At 38.2% G+C, this 27,660-nt stretch overlaps 3 protein-coding genes across 3 annotated transcripts; 1 reads left to right on the forward strand and 2 right to left on the reverse strand.

The window, feature by feature from the left end:
- Positions 1–1,226: 1,226 nt before the first annotated feature.
- LOC137726516 (disease resistance protein RPV1-like) lies at positions 1,227–17,746 on the forward strand. Its single transcript, XM_068465453.1, has 15 exons — positions 1,227–1,405; positions 2,557–3,119; positions 8,480–8,918; positions 9,455–10,126; positions 10,241–11,618; positions 11,700–11,808; positions 11,914–12,609; positions 13,879–13,963; positions 14,135–14,197; positions 14,890–15,047; positions 15,260–15,332; positions 15,450–15,512; positions 16,580–16,690; positions 16,823–17,068; positions 17,217–17,746. The coding sequence occupies exons 2-14, from the start codon at positions 2,572–2,574 to the stop codon at positions 17,033–17,035; spliced, it is 4,608 nt and encodes a 1,535-aa protein (XP_068321554.1). The 5' UTR covers positions 1,227–1,405; positions 2,557–2,571; the 3' UTR covers positions 17,036–17,068; positions 17,217–17,746.
- Positions 17,747–20,570: 2,824 nt separating this feature from the next.
- LOC137726527 (secreted RxLR effector protein 161-like) lies at positions 20,571–21,338 on the reverse strand. Its single transcript, XM_068465462.1, has one exon. The coding sequence runs from the start codon at positions 21,336–21,338 to the stop codon at positions 20,571–20,573; it is 768 nt and encodes a 255-aa protein (XP_068321563.1).
- A 2,379-nt stretch (positions 21,339–23,717) lies between these two features.
- On the reverse strand, positions 23,718–25,464 carry LOC137726538 (uncharacterized). The gene is made up of 2 exons (XM_068465473.1): positions 25,455–25,464; positions 23,718–24,562 (listed from the first exon to the last, which is right to left on the reverse strand). Exons 1-2 carry the CDS (start codon positions 25,462–25,464, stop codon positions 23,718–23,720), a joined length of 855 nt encoding a protein of 284 aa, XP_068321574.1.
- Between the last annotated feature and the right edge of the window lie 2,196 nt (positions 25,465–27,660).

Consider the following 27,660-nt stretch of genomic DNA (forward strand, 5'->3'; position numbering starts at 1 on the left):
CCACCCCCATCCCTTTTTTTTTTCCTTTCTTTGTCTATCTTTGCCAGTCTCAAACCCAAGGCTAGCTGGGATATCATGGAAATCACACAAATTCAATTCAATCCAAAGGGCTACCAAAGATTGGCCTTGTTCTTGCATGGCCTAGAGAACATGGCATCGCGAAGCAAGAACCTCCCTACAGGGACATAGATGACATTGGGGTTGACGGAGGCACAAGAGAGGGAGGCCTATGTGGAGTCAGTCCTGCCATCACCATCTTAGACAATCAAGTATTCATGGGAGTTCTCGAGATCCGTCGAAAACGACGCGATCTGGGTTTCCAAATCTGATGAGATTCTTTTGGATCTCTGGAAACCAGTTGTCAGGTACGAGTTTTCTTATCTTGTGACGACTACAGGTCGTTGTAAATTTCAATTCTCACCGAAATTCGGTGGGGCGCTTCTGGCATGGTGGGAGAGACGAAAAATGGACATACCTTTGATTTTGTGAGATTTTAGCTGACAGAGGTGAGAGGTAGATAATGCTTCACCGGATTTATGGTGTTGTGCTTTCCACTGACATGAGAGTTTCTCGTGCTGATAACGTGTTGTAAAATCGACGGTATGTGTGCAGTGGAATAAATAAAACAAGACACAAAATTTAGGAGATTCCTCTAGAGTCAGTGTGACTGGAGTACGTCCTCGGAGCAGCAGTGGTGCTTTTATTATAATTTATAATAATAAGAGTACAAAATAACTTTCTTATTATCTCCTCTCCTCTTCCTCTTCCGTGAGCCTTGTGGCTTCTATGTTTCTATGATGGTCACCCTTCATGCATAGGGTGTCTTGTATTTATATAAGAAGTAAGAGCACTGAAAGTTGTTGTACAACTCACTCCCACTGATAAGATTCCCACTTGTCCTCTTTGCTTTGAAGTGATTGCTACAGTTATCCATCAAATTATTTAGTGGGCAACCACCAATTTTTACTGAAGGCTTACCTGCTCTCTCGTTGAAAAAAAAATTGCAATTGACATTTTAAATGAGTACATATCCTCTCTATATCTAAACAAATGGAGCCTAGAGATCAAATGATCCGAACTGTTAAAATTTAATCCAATGATTAAAATTATATTATTACTTTAGAAAGTTTCTCTGTTTGTAGCCTTTAGATTAAATTTCAACGCTCTACATCATTCGATCCTAGACTCCATTTATTTAGATCCGAAGAGGATCTGTACTAATTTTAAATAGCTCTCTCTCCTCTCGTTGGACCCTTTGTCTGACCCTCCCATAATTTTCAGATCATCCGTCTTTCTTTCTGCTTGTCTTCATCCTCCCTCCGTCCCTCCGTCTCTCCCTCCCACGAATTATTTCTGCAAATTGGGGAAACTTGTATTTATCCGTCAGAGGCTGAGGATCGTACAGGTTTTTCCTCTCTTTTGATCGTCTTTATTTTTCTTGTCTAGTTCTGGAATTCCCATTTAATTTTACTTGGGTGTTGGATTTGTCTTTGATCGAGTATTTTCACTCTGTTATTTTTTTTGGGCTGAAACCAAGGGTTGGACTTGACCTGTCATTCTGTCGACTTGTAATTTGGTCAATACTTCCCTCCTTCTCCTGTGACATCGTTTCACTGCAATAATCGGAATCTTTTATTTTTGTTATTATTATTCTTTATGGAAATATTAATTCGATCTAAAAAATTGTTTAGTCATCCATATGAACTAAAGAAAATGATAAAATTTAATATAACTTTTGTGAGCTATTATTAGAAATATTCGACTCCTTTGGAGAAAGGCCGAAGAATTTTATCTTAATTTTTATCTATGTTTTTGTATCTAATCTCCGTATATGACAAATAAATCATTTCTAGCTATAGATCTTTTTTAATTATAAACTACCTCTTTTAAAATTAGTAGTATTTTTCATTTTCATATTAGATATTTTTCTCTTGATTAAACTCAAAACTGGAAAAGTTTTCATCTGAGTTTTGGTTTCAATTGATTAAAAACTCAAAACTGGGTTTTTGGCTGCACTAACTCCCTTGTAAAGCATGACTTTCTGCTTGCTGAGTGAGCAAGCTCCGATCAATAATTTGGAGATTTGCTTCTGCAAATTTGATTGGTAGGTGAATGAAAGAAAAAGAAGACGATGATGGTGGCGAAAGACGTCATGATTTTTTATTTGCTTTTCGTTTTTATTATTTTTTTTTTTTTGTGAATTTTTTTTGTTTGGATTGTAAACTTTTATTTTTAAGAACACCTTTGTATTTTTTTTAATTATTAATTCAAAAATATTATTAATAAGTATCAAACACAATATAAATAATACGGTTATTAGTCCGACATTTATCAAATGTTTGACTAATTTAGTCAGTATTATCGGATGACCATCTATCCTATCTGATTGAAATAGGCAGCATGTCTATTTATCCTATCCTATCTATTCGATTGAAATAGTCAGTATAGTTAGTTTTATCCGGTGACTATTTATCCTATCCGTTCGGCTAATCTGTCTGTATAACGCAAGACATGCAAGTTGAAAGACCATTAATTTTGCAGTTTTAATCGCAACAGGAGCAGCAACAATTAATGGATACCAGTACAGCCCTTGAAGCCTCCTGTCCATCCTCACCTTCCTCCCCCACATCCTCCTCCTCCTCAATAGAAGATGAGATTTACGATGTGTTCTTGAGCTTTAGTGGTGAAGACACACGGAAAACATTCACAGACCACCTCTACTGGACATTGAAAGCTGCCAGAGTTGACACCTTTATTGACGAGAATGAGTCAATGAGCATAGGGGAAACTATGTCAGACAAAGTGAAGCAAGCTATCCAAGGGTCTAGGATCGCTGTCATCATCTTCTCAAGGAGGTATGCGGATTCCATCCGGTGTCTTGAGGAGCTGGTGAAGATCATGGAGTGTAAAAGAACAATGGGGCAAATGGTTTTGCCAATATTCTATGATGTTGATCCTTCGGATGTCAAGAATCAGTCTGGGACTTTCGCAGAAGCATTTCAGAAACACAAAGACTGCTTCCATCAAGTTAAAGATAAGGAAGAAAAGCTAGGGCCGTGGAGAAACGCTCTTACTGAAGCTGCAGATTTGCCCAGTGAGAATTTTGCAAAGAGTGACGGGTAATTACTTACTTTTATCCTTTCCCTTTTTTCTTCTAAAACCTTGCTTAATTTCTTTAATATCATTTAACGAAAGTATTGGTTTCTTAACCTCTATTTACCAAATGTTGAAAATATAAATATAAAAAAGATTAATTTATTTTATGTTGAATTACTTTAAACATGGTTATCTGGTGATGGAAGAATGAACTTGAGCAAGAAAACGATGATGAAATCAATGGAGAATGTTTCAGAAAGTACATGGCTCTCGCAGTGCGCACACACACTGAATCCATTTAAACTCAAGCAAGAAGCGTGAGTGTTAAGGCACAACTCCCAAATTCCCTATCTCAACCTGCTAGTAGCAGATAGCAATGGCGATGAGTGGAAAAGGGAAATAGAGAGAGAGAGAGAGAGAGAGAGAGGAATATTTTTGGTATATTGTTTTCTAATTCAATTCATCGTTAGCAGAACAATGCCACAATTGGTTCTTATACAACCATCCTTCTCACAGTGCCAACTGGCCACTAACAATAACAACATTTAGCTAAATAATATTCCACTATTATTCTAACCACTATTATAATCGTAACACTACACCTCCCTTACAAAATAAACCTTGTCCTCAAGGTTAGAATTAAAGACTGAAATCAGGAAATTTGGCAGCAAACTTGTCATAATCCTCCCATGTAGTTTTGTCTTCTTTGCTGTTCTTCCACTGGATTAACAACTGAACTCCAGCAGCTTGGCCATTCTTGTAGACCCTTCTTTGTAGCACCTTAAGTGGTTCGAGTGGTAGCAACCCATCATCAGTGAAAATAGGCAAGAATGGAGTTGCAGTGACTTTGTTTCCCAACTGTTTCTTCAAGCAACTAACGTGAAAGACGGGATGAATTTTTGTATCCTTAGGCAGTTTCAACCGGTAAGCAACCTTCTCAATCTTTTCCCAAACCTTATACGGACCATAGTACCGGGGATGAAGCTTGTGGTAAGCATGAGATGCCAAGGATTGCAATTGATAGGGAATCAATTTCAAATACACCAAATCTCCTTCCTCGAAAACATTTCACTCCAATGCTTATCAGCTTGTGTTTTCATCCGGTTCTGAGCTACTTGCAAATTGGTCTTGAGCATTGCTAAGAGTTTGTCCCTAGTTAGCAGCCCTTGCTCCACGATATCCAACTTAGTAGTGCCAAGCTCATAAGACGCGATGTGTGGTGGTGGATAACCATAGACCACTTCGAATGGGGTGAACTTTGAAGAAGTGTGGTAGGACGTGTTATAGCTCCATTCTGCCCATGGAAGCAGTGGAGCCACTTCTTAGGTTGACAACTAGTGAAGCATCGCAAGTATGTTTCAATGCACCGATTCACCACCTCGGTCTGGCCATCACTCTGTGGATGGTAACCCGAGCTCATACACAACTTGGAACCTTGCAATTTAAAAAATTCTTTCCAAAAAACACTCATAAAAATGGTGTCTCGGTCGCTCACAATGGTAGAGGGCATCCCATGGAGTTTAAACACATTATCAACAAATTCCTGAGCTGCCGTATATGGATGTGCTAAGGGAATGAAATGAGCATACTTGGACAACCTGTCCACTACTACCAGGATCACTGATTTGCTTTTGCACAGAGGTAAGCCAGTGATGAAATCCATGCTAATGTCCTTCCATACATGTGTAGGAATCGGCAGAGGTTGTAGCAATCCGGGAGGGGAAATGGTTTCTTACTTATTTTGCTGGCATTCCCGACATTCAGCCACCCATGACGTGAGATCTTTCTTCATCCCTACCCAATAGAAGCCCCTCTTCAATCTCTGATAAGTCTTTAGAACCCCTTCATGGCCTGCACTTGGAGATGAGTGATGTTCCTCAAAGACCTTCCTTCTCCAACTTGATTGTGGGCTAAGCATGATCCGACCCTTGTATTTGAGAAAACCTTTGTCTAAATGGTACTTGGACAAATTGGCGTCAAATTGCAGCTGTTTGAGAATAGGCTAGCACCTCCTGCACCTTGCTTTGGATCCAACTATCTTGTTCTAACCCTCTTCAAAGTTCATCCAGCCACCCGAAGTAGGGGTATGGTATAGCTTTGCACTCCAGTAAGTCACGGAGAGGTTCCTCTTGTAATTGAGACGATCCAGCTACTCGCGATAAGGCATAAGCCACTATGTTGTCATTGCCCTGCCTATATTGTGTCTCATAATCGAATCCTAACAATTTGGCCACCCATTTCTGTTGGAATGGGGTATTAGTTCTTTGACTCAGAAAGTATTTCAAGCTGCTATGATCTGTCTTTATGATGAAGTGACGCCATTGAAGATAATTTTGCCATTTTTTGACAGCAGTAACAATGGCAATCAACTCTCTTTCGTATGTGACAATGCTTGATTCCGTGGTCCCAACACCTGACTTGTAAAAGCTATAGGTCTGCCATTCTGTTGCAACACAGCCCCTATTCCATTGCTAGATGCAGCACACTCCAAAGTGAAGGGAATAGAAAAATTGGGTAAGGCTAATAGCTGCGGAGAAGTCATTGTTCTTTTTAGTGCTTGGAAAGCTGCCGTGGCGTTAGGGGACCAAATGAATCCATCCTTTTTAGTTAGTTGGTACAAGGGTTGACACACCTTGCCATAATCGGGGATGAATTTTCTGTAGTACCCCGAGAGCCCTAGAAATCCCCTTAACTCTTTGACTCTTTGACATTTTTTGGTATTATCCAAAAGTTCTTGCACAGCTCGTTCAATCTCGGTCTTTTGCATAGGACCATAGTGGTATGGTTGAATATTCGGAGGCTTGGAACCAGGAAGCAATCGAATATGGTGATCATGAGCCCGTGGAAGTGGCAAGGTAGTAGGAGTCCTAAAGACTTCAAACTACCCGAGCACACCCTGTAGCTCTAGGAGTTGCTGAGGACTCAAATCCGATGCCTCCAACTTATCAGTTTCCATTGAATATAAAAGGACTCCCCAATTAGAGTGACAAAACTCTTTTTCAAGCTGTTAACAAGCAATATCCTGCACCAAGTATGCTGGAGCAGTGGAATGAACAAGTTTATATTGGTCTTTCCCCACAGAAAACTCCATTGTTAAGTGTTGAAAATCCCACAAGACTGGACTCACGGAGGAAAACCATTTCACACCCAGTACAACATCGCATCCCCTTAGAGGAAGTGCGTAGAGGTCAGTGTGGCAGCGATAGGCTCCCAATTCCAAGGAAATTTGTTGACAACAGCCTTTACTTCGGATTCTACCCCTATTGGCAATCATGACATCGAAGGGTTTGGTGGTGTGACATGGCCACCCGAGCCTCTTAAGCAACCTGGAATCCACAAAATTGTGGGTGCTACCTGAGTCAAGGAGTATGTTGACAAGGAAAGTGTGAAGCATGCCAGCCACTTTCATGGTTTGCACTGTGGGGGGCTCAGTAGTGCTATAGAAAGCACAAGCACTTGACTCCATGCTTAAGATGGAAGGATCAATAGGCTCCCGCAATTCACACTCTGTAGGCTCCGAAAATTCACACTTTATAAGCTCCAAACCATCACAGACATCAAGCATAAGGAGCTGTTTAATATGGACACACTTATGCCCTCGAACCCACTTTTCGTCACAGAACCGACACTTGTCCTTGTCCTTCTTTCGTTGAACCTCCTCGGGAGTGAGTTTCTTATAAGGGAGCGTTTGAGGTTGAGGCCGAGGCCGAGTAAGGGGAGGTGGAGGTAAAGCGAGAGGAGGTTTGGGTAAGGGAGGAGGTTTTGGGGGAGAGGGTTTCAATTCAGTGAGTTTAGCATCTAATTGGGCAGCAAAGGAGATGGCCTCATGAACTGAGGAAAGTCGAAGCAATTTAACATCGTAATGCAATTCCTTCTTGAGACCCCCCAGAAAGCAACTCTTCAAGAGAATAGGACCAACATCAGAGGTTCGATTGGCAAGGCGCCTGAATTCCACAAAATAATCACGAAGAGGATTGGTTTGGCGGAGTTTGAACAGTGACTCAATACAGTTCTCAAACTCCGGGGGACCAAATTCTTGGCACAAAGCAGTCGTGAATTCACCCCGAGTTGGAGTGGAATGGACACAATCGCACTAGCGAAACCATTGCAGCGGCTCATTCTCGAAGTGGAATGAGGCGGTCAGCACCTTCTGATTGTCATGAGTTTGGTAATAAGCAAATTACTGTTCGGCCTCATAGATCTACGCTGAGGGATCATCGCCGTTGGAGAAATGGGGAAAATCCAAACGATGCGGCCACTGCGGGCGAGGAGTGAGCCCCCCTCCTTCAAAAGAATCACGGCGTTGAAACCGGGGAGTGTCGAGACAGCGGAAATCGCCATCATCGGTCACAGTTGGAGGAGGAATCAGTGGATCTGGCACCAGAGGAGGTTGCGCTGCCGAAGAGCCAACACCGCCCTAAGAACCAGGGTCGCGATGGAAATGCTCCAGGATAAGGGCGAACTTCGTTTCGAGGGCGGTGAATCTGGTGTCGAAAGTGGCGGTGGAAATCTGGATCATCTGAGAAATGGCTCCCATGGCTTCCAGAGTAGCTTCCACGGTGGAGAGGCGCGATTTGACAGTAGACATTCGAGAATTGGTGGTGTGGCGGGGCATACAAGAGGGAGACTCAGGATCGAGAGGATGCCAAATGTTAAGGCACAACTCCCAAATTCCATATCTTAACCTGCTAGTAGCAGATAGCAATGGCGATGAGTGGAAAAGGGAAATAGAGCGAGAGAGAGAGAGAAAGGAAAATTTTTGTAATATTCTTTTCTAATTCAATTCACCGTTGGCAGAACAATGCCACAATTGGTTCTTATACAACCATCCTTCTCACAGTGCCAGCTAGCCACTAACAATAACAACATTTAGCTAAATAATATTCCACTATTATTCTAACCACTTTTATAATCGTAACACTGAGAGAATACAAGGGGAATCTAGCCGTTATGCTACACGTGATCCTCACATGCCTATAGTTCTAACAAACCCCTTGTGAGAGGCACATGTTTCACTTGAACTCTTAAAAGAAAATAACAAGTGGCACAATACAAGCTATTGAGATGTTTTAATCTCAGCCATACATTGTAGAACAAAACTTGCATTCCAAGCATTCGATGGTCACTGCAACAAGCTTAATCACCAACATTTTACACATTGATATGGAGGTAGTAATATGAGTCATCGTAGTACACTAATGCTTTCAAAAGGTTTCAAAATTTTAATCGTAATCCAAGATTTTGATTCATTAATTACTAAACAATTCTTGAACTGATACACAAGTCAATATTGTCTCCCAAGCTGTGCATTCTATTGCATTAAGTTATTAGTTCAATTGCCAAAAAATTATACTTCAGCTTAATTTTGGGTTTTAGCTACCAGGTATCAAGGAGTGTTTATCACGAAAATTGTTGACGAGATCACTAGAAAACTGAAGAGCACATCCTTAGGCGTAGCCACGGGACAAGATGGAATACATTCTCAAGTGCAAGCTGGAATAGATTCCCCCCTACAAGAAATCAGTTACTATACAGATGTGCAATCTGGAATAGATTCCCCCCTACAAGAAATCAGTTACTATACAGATGTTCAAGTTGGATTATATTCTCGTGTGCAAGAAATTTGTAATTATTTAGATGGTGTTGGAGGATCAAATGATGTTCGCATGATTCGAATTTGTGGTATGGGTGGAATAGGCATGCATGATATGATTCAAGACATGGGCAGAGAAATCATACTTGCAGAATCCTCGGGCAACCCTGAAGAACGTAGCAGATTGCGGGTTCCTAAAGATGTAGAAGGTGTATTGAGGAATAACTCTGTAAGTAACTTGCAATCTAATTCTGTTAAATTCTTGTGCACAACAAAAGAGAAGTACATGCAGATCCTCATCTGATAAATTGTATGCCGATGTGTGAACCATAAACAATACAATGCTTGATAAATTAACAAACCCATACCACAGGTTGAACGAAAAGAGAAATAGAGACAGAAAGGAAAGTATAAGATAGAACTAGGGTACTTGAATTTATTGAATTATCTCAAAGTAACAAAAACACGTCTTGCTCTTCTTAAATAGAATAGGAAAAATATAATACCTGTAACAAAAGCTGACATGAAAACTAACTAATGTAGACAGTTGTGTAAGACGCAACTGAAGTGTAAGCACAATTCTATGGCTTCGATCAAGAGGTAGTGCAGCAGCTGACGGTAAATAATAAGGCTGCCTATCAGGGGTTGTGCTTCTCTTTTGCAGTTCATACATCCAGTTTATAGCTTTGCTTTTGTGTGTATAAGCCATCTTTTCAAACGAAAATAATATGTTTCTTACTCAGTTCCTTTCTTTATTTCTAACAGGGAACGAGAAAGCTAATGGCACCAAGTTTAGATTTGCATGAACCTGACAAGCCTGGCTGCAGTACAGAATCATTTCAAGATATGCAAATTCTGAGTGCGCTCAAACTCACTGGAAGCTGCATGCATCATTCTACTTGCCTGGCACGATCCCCAGACATTCTAGAAATCATAGAACTAGAGAAACTGATACTCAAAGACTTGCCGGGTTTGTCTGTGATTCACCGTTCCGCAGCACACCTGTTTAACCATAATTATTTATCACCAGACTTCCTGATGGAACTGATAATCGATGACTGCAAGAGTTTGTCCAAGTTTCTCCCTTCCATGATACAACTGAAGAACCTTAAGTATTTATATCTTGAGAACTGCAACTTAACAAATGATGCAATTCCAAAGGATCTTGGGGGTCTATCTTCTTTAGAAGATTTAGATCTAAGTGGCAATGAATTTAGTGGGCTACCTTCCCTCAGTGGCCTTTCCAAACTTCGAGCATTGCAATTGAGTAATTGTAAAAGCCTTCAGGCAATTCCAGATTTACCAAAGCAATTGATAATCTTGGAAGCAAATGGGTGCATTGCTCTGGAAAAAATGCCAGATTTTTCAGATATGTCGAGTATAAGACAATTGTATCTGAATCACTCCCCCAAACTCACTGAGCCAATAATCCTGCAGGTCCTCTCTCTCTCTCTCTCTCTCTCTCTCTCTCTCTCTCTCTCTCTCTCTCTCTCTCTCATTAATTGCCAGTATAAATCTTGCATCATTTATATTTTCCCTTTTGTCTAACAGCGGCTTGAGAAGTTGGAGCTTCTCGATCTTGGGTATTGCCATCGCCTGAAAACATCACCGGACTTTTCAAAACTCCCAAATCTCAACATTCTCTTTCTCAATGACTGCAAGAGTTTGTCTGAGATTCACCCTTCCCTCAGTGGCCTTTCCAAGCTTCAGTCTTTGTATCTTAAGAACTGCAACTTAACAGATGATGCAATTCCAAAGGATCTTGGGGGTCTATCTTCTTTAGAATTTTTAGATCTCAGTGGCAATGAATTTAGTGGGCTACCTTCCCTCAGTGGCCTTTCCAAGCTTCAGTATTTATGTCTTAAGAACTGCAACTTAACAAATGATGCAATTCCAAAGGATCTTGGGGGTCTATCTTCTTTAGAAGTTTTACATCTCAGTGGCAATGAATTTAGTGGGCTACCTTCCCTCAGTGGCCTTTCCGAGCTTCGGTCTTTATATCTTAATAACTGCAACTTAACAAATGATGCAATTCCAAAGGATCTTGGGGGTCTATCTTCTTTAGAAGTTTTAGATCTCAGTGGCAATGAATTTAGTGGGCTACCTTCCCTCAGTGGCCTTTCCGAGCTTCGGTCTTTATATCTTAATAACTGCAACTTAACAAATGATGCAATTCCAAAGGATCTTGGGGGTCTATCTTCTTTAGAAGTTTTAGATCTCAGTGGCAATGAATTTAGTGGGCTACCTTCCCTCAGTGGCCTTTCCGAGCTTCGGTCTTTATATCTTAATAACTGCAACTTAACAGATGATGCAATTCCAAAGGATCTTGGGGGTCTATCTTCTTTAGAAGTTTTAGATCTCAGTGGCAATGAATTTAGTGAGCTACCTTCCCTCAGTGGCCTTTCCGAGCTTCGGTCTTTATATCTTAATAACTGCAACTTAACAAATGATGCAATTCCAAAGGATCTTGGGGGTCTATCTTCTTTAGAAGTTTTAGATCTCAGTGGCAATGAATTTAGTGGGCTACCTTCCCTCAGTGGCCTTTCCGAGCTTCGGTCTTTATATCTTAATAACTGCAACTTAACAGATGATGCAATTCCAAAGGATCTTGGGGGTCTATCTTCTTTAGAAGTTTTAGATCTCAGTGGCAATGAATTTAGTGGGCTACCTTCCCTCAGTGGCCTTTCCGAGCTTCGGTCTTTATATCTTAATAACTGCAACTTAACAGATGATGCAATTCCAAAGGATCTTGGGGGTCTATCTTCTTTAGAAGTTTTAGATCTCAGTGGCAATGAATTTAGTGAGCTACCTTCCCTCAGTGGCCTTTCCAAGCATCAGTATTTATATCTTAAGAACTGCAACTTAACAAATGATGCAATTCCAAAGGATCTTGGGGGTCTATCTTCTTTAGAAGTTTTAGATCTCAGTGGCAATTAATTTAGTGGGCTACCTTCCCTCAGTGGCCTTTCCGAGCTTCGGTCTTTATATCTTAATAACTGCAACTTAACAGATGATGCAATTCCAAAGGATCTTGGGGGTCTATCTTCTTTAGAAGTTTTAGATCTCAGTGGCAATGAATTTAGTGAGCTACCTTCCCTCAGTGGCCTTTCCAAGCATCAGTATTTATATCTTAAGAACTGCAACTTAACAAATGATGCAATTCCAAAGGATCTTGGGGGTCTATCTTCTTTAGAAGTTTTAGATCTCAGTGGCAATTAATTTAGTGGGCTACCTTCCCTCAGTGGCCTTTCCGAGCTTCCGAAGGATCTTGGGGGTCTATCTTCTTTAAAAGTTTTAGATCTCAGTGGCAATGAATTTAGTGGGCTGCCTTCCCTTAGTGGCCTTTCCAAGCTTCGGTGTTTATATCTTAAGAACTGCAACTTAACAAATTATGCAATTCCAAAGGATCTTGGGGGTCTATCTTCGTTAAAAGTTTTAGATCTCAGTGGCAATGAATTTAGTGGGCTACCTTCCCTCAATGGCCTTTCCAAGCTTCGGTGTTTATATCTTAAGAACTGCAACTTAACAAATGATGCAATTCCAAAGGATCTTGGGGGTCTATCTTCTTTAGAAGAAGTGGCAATGATTTTAGTGGGCTACCCTGTGGGAAAGAGGATTTATTCTTCTTCTGCAGCTTCCTCTTCTGATGAAGAAGAAGAAGAAGAAGAAGAAGAAGAAGAAGAAGAAGGAGAGGTTGGGGAGGAGGGTGCTGTGGAGATTGAGATTAGAGATACTGTGCCGGTCTCTGAAGGGTGTTCATTTACTACGTCGAATGATGATGATTCTTCCAGCACCACCACTGTTTCTCTGAATGAGAGAATTTCGCCGAATGAAAGGCTGAAGCTTATTATCACTCACTGGGAGAAGGGTGACCTTCTTGGCAGTGGGTCTTTCGGGTCAGTGTATGAAGCAATTTCTGAGTAAGTGCTCAAAGCCCTTTACAGTTTCTTATTAATGCTTATTCTTGTATATGTATTAAGATTGGAAACTTCAATATGTTTAAGAATTAAGAACAAATTTAAAGCAACAATTAATAATTAGGAGAAACAAATGCTTTAATAGCTTAGAGGGATAAATAATGATATAATAAGCTAGCTCAGGGAAGAAAGATCAGCATTTGAAGGATAGCTTGCTGTTCTTGGGACTTGGGAAGTAGACAGGTGGAGGCTACATAACATTTAAGTGTTCATTGGTGATGGTTAAAGAAAGGGTTCCACTTGGTTTTGAAATTTACGTGATGGAAGAGTAGATAGATGACCTCATTTGCCTTGGTGATACTAGTGATGCAAGACCAGCCTAGCTTGATGGAGTGTTCTAGATAGGAAGTTTGAAGGGAATTATTTAGATTTGATTAGAATAATCACTTATAGAATGAAGATCTTAAGATGATAGCTGTTCGAATACGAGACCTTTGCCCCAATCAAGTGCTAAATTTGCACTAGTAAAAGCTTTTTGTTCATACATATATTGGAATTCAAAGGGTTTTTGATAAGGGGTTTTTAGGCTTCTTGTCCTTTTTATGTTTCTATATGAGTCTTAAAGCATATCTTAATTTTCCTACTTCATGGGGTTTAAAGTGTTTTTGAGAACTACAAGCCAATATATCATGCCATCCTGGTGGAATACAAATGTATGGACAACTGAGTTGTGCTAGGAACCCTTTTGCAAATATAGTTCTAGGTGGTGAGTGGCAGATGTACTTGGGTTTGTTAAGCATAAGAGGAAGGTGATTCATAGGAGAGGTTACGGTTGCTATGTTTTTAGAGATAGCAGACACCTGTTCTACAAATAAGCCCAGCTGAGACATACTTTGGCTGGATCAGCTGTCTGGATTTTTTTCTGAGCTTAAGCCCGACAATAGCTTGAACCTTAGGTCCAAGTTTGTTTTGCTAGGAAATGAAATGATTGAGGCTTTGTGGTATCGTCTTTTGTTTTAATAGGGGAATGGGAATGCAATTTCATAGTTATTTTATCTTTGCCATTTCTAGGTAGTTATTTTTATTCATAGAACCTTTATTCCTATACGTTTAGTTTGATAACTGTACATGAAAATGAATTTAGTTCTTTGTTTTGCCGCCAAGCTTCCCTAATGAATTAAATAGTACAAATGTGCTTTTTAAAGAGCGACTATGCTGCATCTTTCCCTTATTTGAGATATCCTATTGATTATGTTTTTCCTTTCCTCCCAGTGGCGGATGCTTCATTGCTGTCAAGGAAGTTTCGTTGCTTGATAAAGGAAGTCAGGGAAAGCAAATAGTTTATCAACTTGAACAGGTGATAGAGGCTTTTGTTGTGTCTGGTCTTGTGTCCAGGTTTTGCATGTCAATACCCTGTTATTAAGTAATTGATTCAGTTATTATATGTGAGTACAGCCTAGGTTGATTATTGTTTCTTGCTGAAATACTTTTCCTCATTTTGTGTTACCCTGTTTTTTTCTTCTTTCAGGAGATTGCTCTTTTGAGTCTGTTTGAACATCATAACTTAGTTCAATATTATGGCACCCAAAAGGTACTCCTTTTTATTTCCTTGTTCTTGACTTGAATGTATTCCCCATGTTTTCTTGGTCATGCTATGCCTTTATCTCCCATGATGAGTATTTATGCATGTCAAGATCATTTGTTCAGTACATAAAATGCTACAAATTCATGCCAGTATAACTTCCTTTTTATTTATATTTGACAGTGTCGTGACAATAAGAATCATTGATTTTGGTGTGCCCAACTACAAAAAAGTCCACCTTAATGTACACAAAATATTCTCATACATTGGTATATTTTGTCTTTCCGACATGGAATTTTTTATATGCTATTGATATTACTATCTTTTATTTAGTTTTCTTATTTTTACTCACATACAAATTGATTTTAGATATAAAATTATACTGGCCACGGTGTCATGTATATATCAGGGGGTTACCGGTTACTTTCAGCCACTTTGGCCATACTATTTGATGGTCTTCTATGACTCCAAAAGTATTAAGCATTTGTAGTATCAACAATTGTAGATATACTGGGTGTAAGCTTAAGCATTTCTGACCCGTTTCATATTGATAGTATATTACATTGTCTGATTATGATTTACTCTAGTTTTCCCATAGCATACATTTACTAATTAAGCATTAGATTGCTCTTGTACTTATCAATCTAATCTGGTTCTGAGCACCAGTATCTGACGTATAATTTGCTCAACGGTTGTTGTAGGATGAATCAAACCTTTATATCTTTCTGGAGCTTGTAGCTGGAGGTTCCCTTCAAAAACTCTATCAGACATATCATCTTACAGATTCTCATGTATCTGAATACACAAGACAGATCCTGCATGGACTGAAGTATCTTCATGACCGAAAAGTGGTTCACAGGTAATTCATGTCACAAGATATATGTTTATTTGAAAGTTATATTATGTGGATTATGTTTTCCTTTTACACCAATGAGCCATGTCATGTCAGGGTCATCCCATAACAGAATGAAATTAAAATAGAAGTGGCTGTGCCATCACAATGTTCATTCCATGCTTTGCTTCTGTAATTTTGTCTGCATCCATTCTCATCCATTTGTTTTGTGTATTAAGGGACATTAAATGTGCAAACGTTTTGGTGCATGTAAATGGATCTGTGAAGCTTGCAGATTTTGGATTGGCAAAGGTTTGTCTTTTCATGCCTCGAAATCCTTGCTGTTTTAGTGTTTTCGATATTTGCAACTTACAAGTGATTGCGAACTATTTTTCTCCTAATATTTTTTGTTGCGTCCTTTTTTTTCAGGCTATCCAAAATATGAATGACATTAAATCTTGCCAGGGGACTGCATTCTGGATGGCTCCAGAGGTTTGCCTTTACATTTTCATTTTAATTTTGAGTTATCAAAAGTTAAAAATATTAGACTATTTTGAATGCTTATGAGCTCTCCTTTTCTTTTAATCGAGGACATAAAGTACTTCAATTTGATACTGATGAAAACTTGTTGTACAATCATGGATTGCTAAATTTAGTGGTTATTGCAGGATGATTTTCCCAAAGTTTACTTGCTTCGTGAACCCTGATGAAATGTTAATGTGTTTCAGTCAGGTTGCTGCATTACCTAGTATAACATTTGTGTAAAACATTGCTAAATAAATAAAGTATCAGGAGTCAGTTAAGTGAATATTTTGGAAAAGAAGATGGAATTTTCAAATGTGCAGTAGAATAGCTTGGTTACTGTGATACAATGTGCTGGCCTTGGGCTAATACCTGGCTGGTTTTCCTGCGTGTTGTTGATGCCCCCACTGGTAAACCAAACTATCTAGAAATGTTTTTTTTTTTATTCTGAAAGCAGTTCTATGTATTTGCTCTCCTCTTTCCCTCTCCACCATCACGCCTGTTCTCACTTTCCTTTTCTTTGTTCTCTATTTTTATTTTTGTTTCTTGTGAACACAAAAAGCGAAAATGCTAATGAATGAACCCTGTATTTTTTTTCTGATTTCTACCCTAATTAAATTTTCTCCAAGAACACAGCCAGACACGCAGCAATATTGTTCATTGATTTGCTTTTGTTAATTAAGCTGAATTAATTGAAATAAAGTACGGTAAGTTACAGATATCCTATATCTTTTCTCAGTCTAAAAAATATCCCACATCTTGTGTCAAGGCTAGAAAATTTTATAACGATGCCTATGGCTTATGATAGTTGTCATGTTTTGATGCATCTTGCAACTTGAATGTTTGCCAACTTCTGTTTTTTTTTTCTATATATCACATCACATGGAGTATCTTTTTCAAACATGTAGGCGGAATGGACCTAATTCTGTTTTTGAAATGTCTAGCCTCTGAAAAGGCTGAATATGTTGATACATGAATGTTATAGGCTGTGTCCAAATTTTATTCGTGTATTTCTCAGTCATCTTATTCTTGTGCAGGTTGTTAACCGAAAGAACCAAGGTTATGGGCTTCCAGCTGATATATGGAGCCTTGGATGCACTGTGTTGGAGATGTTAACCGGGCGGGTTCCATACTCTAATCTTGAATGGGTTCGTGCCAATTTCATTATAAGTTGTACTCTATATGGTCTATACTCTAGTGATGACGACAATGTGTTGGATGGTGCATCTCTTTTGACCTCTAATTTGTTTCTGACATAGTCTCTTCTTGTGTCTCAACAGATGCAAGCATTATTTAAGATTGGTAAGGGGGAGCCCCCTCAGATTCCTGATTCTCTTTCAAAGGATGCACAAGATTTCATCAATCAATGCCTACAAGTTGATCCAAAAAAACGTCCCACTGCTGCTCAGCTCTTAATTCATCCATTTCTTAAGAGACCCCTTCCCACGTCTTCTGGATCAGCATCTCCTTATCATCACCGGGGGCCCAGCTGAAAACATTTGTGCAGATATAAGTTGTGATATAAGGTAAAAGATTGGATTTGTGTTCCACTGCTTCATATTTGTTGCTCACTCTTCCCGTGAATGTAAACTAAAAGAAAATACTTGTAGAATCCAATGCTTTCACTGTTTAGTATATTCTTTGCTTTTTGGTAACAGCTCTGTCCAACACTAGAGATGCAGGACATTTAATCCACGTTCTGTAACTTGCTCCGGTATCCAGTGTTCAGCCATCAAATATTGGCTTACGCTAGTAGAGTGCATGTGCGTTCATCAATTTTCAAGGTCGTCGCAGGATCTGCTAACCCCCTTCGGGTGCACACCTCCTTACTCTGAAAATCTTTCACCGTGGAGCGAGCAGTCTAGTAAGAAATTATTCAAGCGTATTCGTCTGTTGTAGGATGTGATTTTCTTTTGCCCTTATTTAGATAGGTGTTTGATGTCTCGTGTTTTCTCCTTCAAGTTCCAAAGTAAGTTATTCAGTTGGTGAAGGATTTGTATTAGCAAAGGTTGTTGTAGTTAGATTTGTAAGAAATGGAAAGGAATCGTGATGTGTATATAATTTGTTATCGACGGTGTTGCAAATGGCAGGCGTATATAATTTGTCATCGACGGTGTCCCAATTGACAGGCTTACGTAATGCAATCTGTAATCTGTGTGTGTAATATTTTACTTAAGCATACAATTTAGTAGAGCACTTTCCAAGCAACCAAGATTGTGCAAAGTCTTTATGTTCATGTTTACAAAGAGAAAGTCTTTATATTCATGGAGATGGAATAGCCAACTGTTTGGGAATCGGTCATCAATTTAGACTTTATTTTATTTTATTTTGTGTAACTTGGAAAACCAATACAAAACATTCCATGGTTTTTTATGCATTTTCAACTTAAACCATTAGTCAATGTTGACATCAACATCAAACATCTGTAGAGGCCGGTTCAGCGCTGGATGTTCGAATTGTGGACTGTGAGATGGATTACCTTCCCTTAGTGGCCTTTCCGAGCTTCGGTGTGAGACCTGCAACTTAACAAATAATGCAATTCCAAAGGATCTTGGGGATACGTTGTTAAAGTCCACAAGGATTCATATGGAAGGGTGCACCAATCTCACTGATGGTTGTAAGTAATCCTGCAGGTCCTCTTTGGGGACAAACTCTCTAGTTTTGTAGAACCTGTTGTAACTGGAAAAGATTCTGAAAGGGTGAAGGAAACATGGATTAATCTAGTATGGGACAGATCTATGGAGGAGAATATGCATGATTCGAATCCTTAATTGTATCACCCACGTTCGGATTGGTTTTTGTGGTTTAGTTAGATGTTTATACAGATTATCAGAAAAGACGCTTTGGCTTGCTTGTATTCAGGTATCGTTTGGTATGCAAACGGGACGGGACAAAACGGAATGGGACGGGACGGGACGGGACAAGACGGAACGGAAGGGAGCGGGAGTAAAGATGTCCTCGGATGGAAACAAGGAGGAGGAAGAAGGAGACGGAGAGGTTATAATTAATTTTGTGTTCCACGTGGGACGGGACGGAACAGAGTGAGACAAGTCATTCCGTTCCACGTTTGGTGCGCCTAAAACGGGTGGAACGAGCTGTTCCACGGGACGAGTTTTGGGTGAATTTTTGTTCCACCTCACCCCCTGGAACGACTCGTTCCACATCTGTGGAACACAAAATTATAACCTCTCCGTCTCCTTCTTCTTCCTCCTTGTTTCCATCCGAGGGCATCTTTGCTCCCGCTCCGTTCCGTTCCGTCCTGTCCCGTACCGTCCCGTCCCATCCCGTTCCGTCCCGTCCCGTCTGCATACCAAACGATACCTCAAGGAACATGCCCATCAGTGGACTTGATTATTTAATAAATGTAATCTTTAATAGCAGCTTTAAAAGGTTGCAAGGTAGAAATAGCATATTGTATGCATTGCCTAGCATTTTGAACACATTCTAGCATTATGATCACACAGATCATTGCTACGGTCTTGTAACTTAAGAGGTTAAGACTTACGTGCATATACTTACTTCTAACATTTCCGGTCCTGCATTTGATTTCTTCCTCTGTCATATCATTAACCAAATGCATCATCATCATTTTTATCCTTTTTTGGTTGTTCATGCTCAAAATTGGGCTGACGAAGACTCAACTACAAAATACATTAATTAGTTGTTAGTCTAATGATATTCCTCTTTCTAATATTACAAGTTACAAAATTTTTATATATTTACTTTTTCTGGGAATAGATAAAATTCATTAACCTTAAACATCAGGAGATACGACATTGCCATTTTAGCAAGTTCGTGGAAGAATATGAAGCGGTGTGAATGTGGGTCTATTGAAGCATTTGGTTGTTTAGCTATAATGAATAAAGTTTCACCTGTTAGTGTAAACAAAAGATTCAATACAATCACCAGGAACACAAGGATTGATCAAGTAAATCATAGATCTTGAACTATATAAACAGTAACCAAATAAAGCTCAAAACATGTTGATCGATGCATACCTGCAGACATGTTTGTAGATGTAAAAGCCATGTAAATTCTGCACACAACCTTCTCCTCTCTGCAAGGCATAATACTCTCCAACTTATAGGCAATTGGAACAAGATGAGCGCTACCTTTGTGAAAGCAGGGATTGTCAATTTATACTACAAATTCCGGACCACCTATAACAATCCTACAAGGAATATGAAACTAAATCCTTGTACAATCATGAGTACTAAACTCAAGTTCCACACAGAGCTTTAATCCAAACCAAAATCGGATTCATTCTCATGAATATATTGAGACTTCTTTATGCTAATCTGCAACAACTTAACCATGTGAATCACACTCATATTCCAACATTCTCCCACTTGAGTGAGATTCACAATGGTAAAGAATTAATCATAAACTTATCACATATGTCTCACAATATTGTTCTTCCAGTGAAACACAAAACTGAAAGCATGTGCCAAGGCAATGAACTTATAATCTTCTCTGCAATACAATGTGCAAAATCGACTTACAAATTACAAAGTCTAACACATATTCACAGTAAAGTGATTCTACTCACGAGCAAACCAAAAGTTTACTCCCACTCATATTGCCCAAAATACAATACAAGTTCTTTAGCTATTCGCCAAAATGAATAACTAAACATAATTCTTAAAACAGCTTTGTCAAAAACCAAAAATTGACTCAAGAGCTTTTATTGAATTATCACAATGTTTCCTATGAACAACTAATCACAGATTTATCTGAAAAAGTTGAACCAAGAGAAACCTCAACTAACTTCTAAAATGCAAACAAAATCTAACTAGATAAACTAAAATACCTAGCCTCCAGAAAACATTGTTGTAGCACACTTCTTTTCGAAAAGCATCATATAGCTATCTTCCAGAAGCTTGTCAATGTTAACTACTCCCACTTATCAAAAGCATCGACAACTCCGATATGAGCAACATGTGCTTTAAAAATCCCATTAGGCAAGGCTTTTGTCAGAGGATCAGCAATCATCATATCTGTGGACAAATGTTCCACAACAATGGCACCCTATTTCACTTTCTCTCTAACTTTGAGAAACTTCACATCCATTAGCCTAGAAGCCAAATTCCTTTTATTGTTCTTTGAGAAAAACACCGTTGAATTATTATCACAAAACATCCTCAATGGTTTATGAACTGAATCAACAACCTTCAATTCACTAATGAAATTTTTAAGCCATACTGCTTGCTTCATACCTTCAAAGCATGCTATGAATTCAGCTTCCATGGTAGAAGTAGAGATTATAGTTTGTTTGGCACTTTTCCAAGAGATAGCACCTCCATTCGTCATAAATATGTATCCACCAGTCGATTTCCTTTCATCCAAGTCCCCAGCCAAGTCTGAATCTGTGTATCCAACAACTTCTAGCGTATTCTCTCTTCCATATACCAACATGTAACCTTTTATTCTCTGTAGATACCTTAAAACTTTCTTTGCAGCCACCCAATGTGCCTCACCTGGATTTGATTGAAATCTTCCAAGTAATCCAACTATGAATGCAAGATTGGGTCTGGTGCAAATATTGGCATACATCAAACTACCTACTAGAGAGGCATATGGTTTCAACTTTATCTTTTCTTTCTCTAACTCGTTCTTTGGACTCTGTTGCCGAGAAAATTTGTCACCTTTATTCACAGGAACATTAGCACAATTGCAATGCTCTATGTTGAACCTAGTCAAGACTCTCTCAATGTACCCCTTTTGTGAAAGCCCCAAAAGCTTTCCTTTCTTATCTCTGATTATCTCTATGCCAAGTACATAGTGAGCTTCCCCCATATCTTTCATTTCAAAATTGGTACTGAGCATTTTCTTGGTTTCTTACAATAGCTGGAAATTTGAACTTGCTATCAATATGTCATCCACGTATAGCACCAGAAAAATGAATTTAGTATCCTTGAACTTGTAATATATACAATCATCTAGCTTATTCTCTTTGAAGCCATATGCTGTAACCACTCTATCAAACTTGACATACCATTGCCTACTTGCCTGTTTAAGTCCATAAATAGATTTATTCAGTTTGCAGACCATGTTATCATTTCCCCTTTCAACAAATCCAGTTGGTTGTAGCATGTAAATGTCTTCCTCTAATTCTCCATTGAGAAAAACTGTTTTGACATCCATCTGATGTAGTTCTAAGTCAAAATAAGCTGTCAAAACCATGATTACTCTCATAGAGTCTTTTGAAAAGACTGGACAGAAAGTGTCACTGAAATCGATTCATTCCCTCTGTGTAAATCCCTTTGCCACCAACATAGCCTTGTATCTTTCTATTCTGCCTTCGACATCTCTTTTTGTCTTATAAACCCATTTACAACCTATTGGTTTGATGCTTGGATCAGAGTTTACCAACGTCCAAACGTTGTTTTTAGACATAGATTCCAGTTTTTCCTCTATGGCTTTCTTCCATATAGCTGCTTGAGAACTTGACATCGCCTGAGGAAATGGTAATGGATCATCAATATCCCCAAAGTCATATTCAGTTTCTTGAAGATACACATAATCGTTGGAAATCGCAGGCTTTCTAGTTCTCATGAACTGTCTCAATGGTTGCTACACAGGTTGATCACTCTGTGGTTGAACTTCTTCATCTACAGTCTCTATAGGATCATCAATATGTGGTTGCAAACTATTTTCAATCATAGGAGTGTCTTCTTCTTCGATTATGGTTGAATGGTTGGTGTAAATCGGAATTTGAATGTAATTACTTGAAGAAGTTGCAATTGCAGTTTAGTCTATCTCTTCAAATTCAAATTCCTTAACTGCTAAACCAGATACATCTTGATCTTCTAAAAACACTGCATTATGAGTCTCTTGAATTCTTGAATGTGCTTATGGACAATAGAACTTAAAACCATTGGACTTTTCTGAATATCTAATAAAATAGCAAGTTGTTGTTCTTGAGTCGAATTTCCTCTCATTAGGATTATAGAACCTGCCCTCAGACTTGCATCCCCATACATGAAAGTGTCCAAAGCTCGGCTTTCTAGCACTCCATACTTCAAATGGTGTACCTTTAATAACTTTGGTTAGTACTCGGTTCAAAATGTAATTGGCTATCTTGAGTGCTTCACCCCAGAGAAAACTAGGCAATTTTGACCTTGATATCATGCTTCTGACCATCCCAATAAGAGTTCTATTCCTCCTCTCGGAGACCATTCTGTTATGGTGTCCCAGGTGTGGTGTATTGTGCTATAATGCCTTGTTGCTGAAGATAGAGTGCAAAAGGCCCCTTCTGTTGTCCACCCTCAGTGTACCTACCAAAATACAATCCTCCTCTATCAGATCTCACAATCTTAATCTGCCTATTTAGTTGTTTCTCAAATTTGGTCTTAAAGATTATGAAACAATTAAGTAATGTTGATTTTTCACTAATGAGAAAAGTATAACCATATCGAGAGAAGTAATCAATAAAATTCACAAAATTGCTATTTTCACATATGGTTTTAACAGGAAAAGGACCACAGACATCAGTATGAATAATTTCCAAGAGATTTTGACTTCTCTTAGCTTCAAAGTTTCTAGTGTTAGTCAATTTTCCCTTTATGCAGTCAACACATTCCTTTGCATTTTTAAAATCGAGTGCAGGAATCAAATTTGACTTGGTTAATTGCAAAACTCTATCCTTTGAGATATGTCCCAACCTTTTATGCCATAAGTCATATGAAAACTCAATATCATGCATTTTTTTGACATTAGTGTTTAAAACAAAACTCGGCCTTTCTTCAACAATGTAATCTATTTTCCATAACTCCTCATGTAAAACAGCAGTCCATAACAAAAAATCTTTCTTATTTTTCTGGAAAAAATTCACACAGGTATCATCACAAATGAACCCAAAACCTTGTTTTACTAATTTTGATACAGAAACCAAATTTCTTCTCATGGCTGGGACATACAAAACATCATTTAGTTGAAGAACAAAACCAGACTTCATTTTTAATTTCACAATTCCAATAGCCTCAACTGCAACCCTTGACCCTTCACCCACAAAAACATTATAAGAATCCTTACCAGTTTGTTTTTGTCTTTGAAAACCATGCAATGTGTTAGTTATATGAACTGAAGATCCAGTATCAAACCACCAAGAATTAGCAGGAATTTCAATCAAATTTGACTCTACACACACATAGACATCAGTTCTACCTTTACTCCTTAGCCAATCTTTAAATCTTTCAATATCCTTCCTGTAATGACCTTGAGTTTGCAATGATGACATTTGATTTTAGAAACATCTTTAGGCTTAACATTAAGATTGTGAGATTTAGAGGATTTAGTATTTTCAGTAGTTTTACTAGGCTTAACAGAATTATTAGGAGGTTTAGATGTCATACCAGAAGCACTAGAGGTCTCCTTAATCCCAACATGCATAAGATTCACAGCTTCAATCTCTTTGCCCTTTTCTTGTCTTTGCCGAGATTCCTCTTGCACACACTGAGCAATCAATTCATCCACAGTCCAAGTCTTATCTTGAGTATTGTAAGATACCTTCAATTGACTGTACTTTGCTGGAAGTGCTTGTAGAATCATAAAGACAAGTTGTTTTTCTCCAATAGTGACATCTATTGAATTGAGTTTCTTAGCTGCATTAGTCATCCTTATGATATGATCTCTTATGGAAGTGTTTCCATCTATCTTGTAGGTTGTCAACATTGACATATATTGACTAATCTCTGCCTTCTCAGATTCTTTGAATTTTCTCTCAATAGCTTTGAGGTAGTCCACTGCAAGATCATGTATTTTTATGCCTCCCTTTACCGTGTCAGTCATTGCACTTTCAAGAACAGATAAAGCAATTTTATTGGCTCTCATCCATTTTTCATATTCAACTTTCTCGGATTTGGTGCTCTTATCTGTCAACAATGGTGGCTTGGGAGTGTCTAATGCAATGTCAAACTCGTTGAGAGTCAGTAAGAGACCTATCTTTCGTCTCCATTTCTTGTAATTACTACCTCCAGTGAGAATTGGCACAGTTGTAAGATTGAGAGTCTTAAGTGAAACTGCAGACATGTTAAAAATGAAATCTCAATAGAAGAACCAAAAGTTCTTGATTTCAATCTACTTTCACTTAATTCACAACTCTAATGAATTAATTTAGTCATATATATATATATATATATATGGATTTCTCATAGTCATGAAAAAGCATATACAAATTAAACAACTCATTTGTGAATCTCATTCATTACACAGATCACAATTTCAATTGAAACACAAAGACCAAAAGAAACATCATGTAAGTCAATAAATTGTTAACAAAGAATCCATATATTTCATAAACTTCACACAATGACCTAAAAAATCATGGTGTGAAAACCCAGAACACATCTCTGTATATATGACTATTATCAATACGAGAGAGATCAAGAAAACAGAAAAATACCTTAAGTTGCAAACATCATAAACATCGCAGCGGAAGCAATAGATACTAGAAATATTTAAATTATAATATTTCAGAGAGATTTGATTTTATCAGATCACACAACATGGATCTTCTAGAGGTAAGCGTGATGAAGATGTTTGCAGACATGTTTGAAGGATCGAGGGTTGTTTTCCTCTTTTGAATCGATGACGGTAAAAAATTATAAAATAAAATAAAAATTCTTTTGGGCAGCCCACAGTAACTTAATTAAATATTATCCGCACAAAACGATGTCGTATAGAATAGGGTGGTTCTTATTTTCTCAGTCTGCAATTAGTTCTTGCAGATTTGAAGAACTCATTCAAGATTTAATTTAAATGAAAAACCATTGGCTCTGATACCACATGTTAGTGTAAACAAAAGATTCAATACAATAACTAGGAACACAAGGATTGATAAAGTAAATCACAGATCTTGAACTATATAAACAATAACCAAACAAAGCTCAAAACATGTTGATTGATGCATACCTGCAGACATGTTTGTAGATGTAGAAGCCATGTAAATTCTGCACACAACCTTCTTCTCTCTGCAAAGCACAATACTCTCCAACTTATAGGCAATTGGAACAAGATGAGCGCTACCTCTGTGAGAGCAGGGATTGTGAATTTATACTACAAATTCCGGACCACCTATAACAATCCTACAAGGAATATGAAACTAAATCCTTGTACAATCATGAATACTAAACTTAAGTTCCAAATAGAGCTTTAATCCAAACCAAAATTGGATTCACTCTCATGAACATATTGGGACTTCTTTATGCTAATATGCAACAACTTAACCATGTGAATCACACTCATATTCCAACATCACCTCCGATAGGCTTGAAAAGCCAAAGACTCGTAGTGTATCATGATGCCAACATAGATTCACAATCAAGTAATGGGCTCTTCTATCTATGGCCCAATGTTTTGGAGAAATTCTTAAGTGTGAGCGTTTAGATTACGCGGTCATGTAATCCCATTCACAAAACACCCCCTCCCTGTATTTCGATTCTATTCACCCCTTTGATTCCACCTCGTGTCTATATCTATTGTATTATACAAACGCCTAGAGACAAGACATCTCTCAATGTCTAGGCGAAGGCCATACTTCATTTTGTTCAACCCCTTTTCTTGTTTGTCAAGGAACATATAAGAATGAGTTCTGTCCAATTTGTGAAGCCGACATTTGATGATTAGACGAGGATTGTATTGGATTATTTAACACCAATCTTAATCTGGATTAAATATCGAGTGAATTAACAACTGAATAAAATGAGATTATACGTTTTTTCTATGAGCTTATTTTTAGTCATTTGAAATGAAGAGCCTAAATAAAACCAATCTAATCTAACTCAATTTCTACAATTAGTCCAACACAAATTAATTCCATGTATCAATCGTGCTTTTTGAGTCAAGTGTGTAATGCTGATCTATTGATCATGAAGTTGGAAGAAAAAAAAAAGTCTTGAATGATGGTCTCATCAAATTGACTTCTGAAACATTGGGCAGTGGCAATAATCATATTGATTAGTATTAGATTAATTAAGTGTATTAGTAGGGACCCAAAAATCTTAGGACAATTATCTCGTATCTCAAATCAAATCACATGCATCATTATGCATAACAATCAATCTCCTACAAAGTGCTACGCAACTTAATTAACCACTTTTCACTTTTACTAATTTCCCATCCACTTACAAGTTACAAATTTCAGAAGTAAAAAAAAATCATCTCAACATAAAAGTTGCTCCAAGTGCACGTGTTCCCTAATGCTCTCACCTGCCCCCCTTGCACGTGACCACGTGATATCGCACACCTCTTACCCTTTTTTTTCTCGCCTGTTAGGATGAGTATCTTGAGAGGATTCCTAAGAACCATATACTTTATTCGTTTATCGTACATCGTGCAACCAACTTTCATTAGGTATTATTTATAATTCATTTTAAATAAAATAATTTAAAATAATTTCTGACCATACGATGTACAATGAATAGATAGGATGTGAGAATCTAAAATCTTTACAAAGAGGATTCGAATGGGATCCAAATCCGTTCTAGTGAGGCTGTGAAACAATATACAGCAGAAAAATCATAACAATGAGCAAATTCATCATTTTTCGATTTATAATTAAAGAAGAATATCATTAATCTAATGCTTGCTGCGAGGCTGCGACATAAGTAACTTGGGAATAAAAATAATTCCTCTGCCCCTAGCGCACCAAACCCATGTGCATGGTCTCCCATTGAGGACACTTCAATAGTGATGTGGTGACGGTGACCCCACGATTCCCATTCCCGCAGGACCAAAATTCATTCCTGGACTTCAGAATTCACACATTAGTCATCATATGCTGCTTGCAGCTGCAATGCTGCACTTTCTTGTGTTTTGGCGACTTCCTAGTGTCCTTTTCTTTGCCACATTCTACTTTTCATTCCTCTAAATTCCATTCTAAATTTGGCAAAATCTAAATCCTTTTGTCCCGTACCATACAAATTGCTCTCGTAAATTAGGTACTACTGCCACTTTTTTCTTTCTTTCTGGTTATATGTTATATGTAATGAACAAACAACTAATTGAACTTGTTTCAGTTGTTTGATAAACACATTATTTGTGTGCATGTTTTAAGTGTTGTCTCGTTAAAAGATTCGAAAGTACTTTCTTACACTATACTATCTAGCAGCATACACAT

The sequence above is a fragment of the Pyrus communis genome, chromosome 1, assembly GCF_963583255.1.
Source record: "Pyrus communis chromosome 1, drPyrComm1.1, whole genome shotgun sequence".
Classification (NCBI taxonomy): Eukaryota; Viridiplantae; Streptophyta; class Magnoliopsida; order Rosales; family Rosaceae; genus Pyrus; species Pyrus communis.

Coding starts and splice junctions, on each gene's coding strand:
- LOC137726527 (XM_068465462.1), bottom strand. CDS start 21,338: ATGGGGGAAGCTCACTATGTACTTGGCATAGAGATAATCAGAGATAAG.
- LOC137726516 (XM_068465453.1), top strand. CDS start 2,572: ATGGATACCAGTACAGCCCTTGAAGCCTCCTGTCCATCCTCACCTTCC. Junction 8,919..9,454: donor GTGTATTGAGGAATAACTCT/GTAAGTAACTTG, acceptor TATTTCTAACAG/GGAACGAGAAAGCTAATGGC. Junction 11,809..11,913: donor AGTGGCCTTTCCAAGCATCA/GTATTTATATCT, acceptor CAATTAATTTAG/TGGGCTACCTTCCCTCAGTG.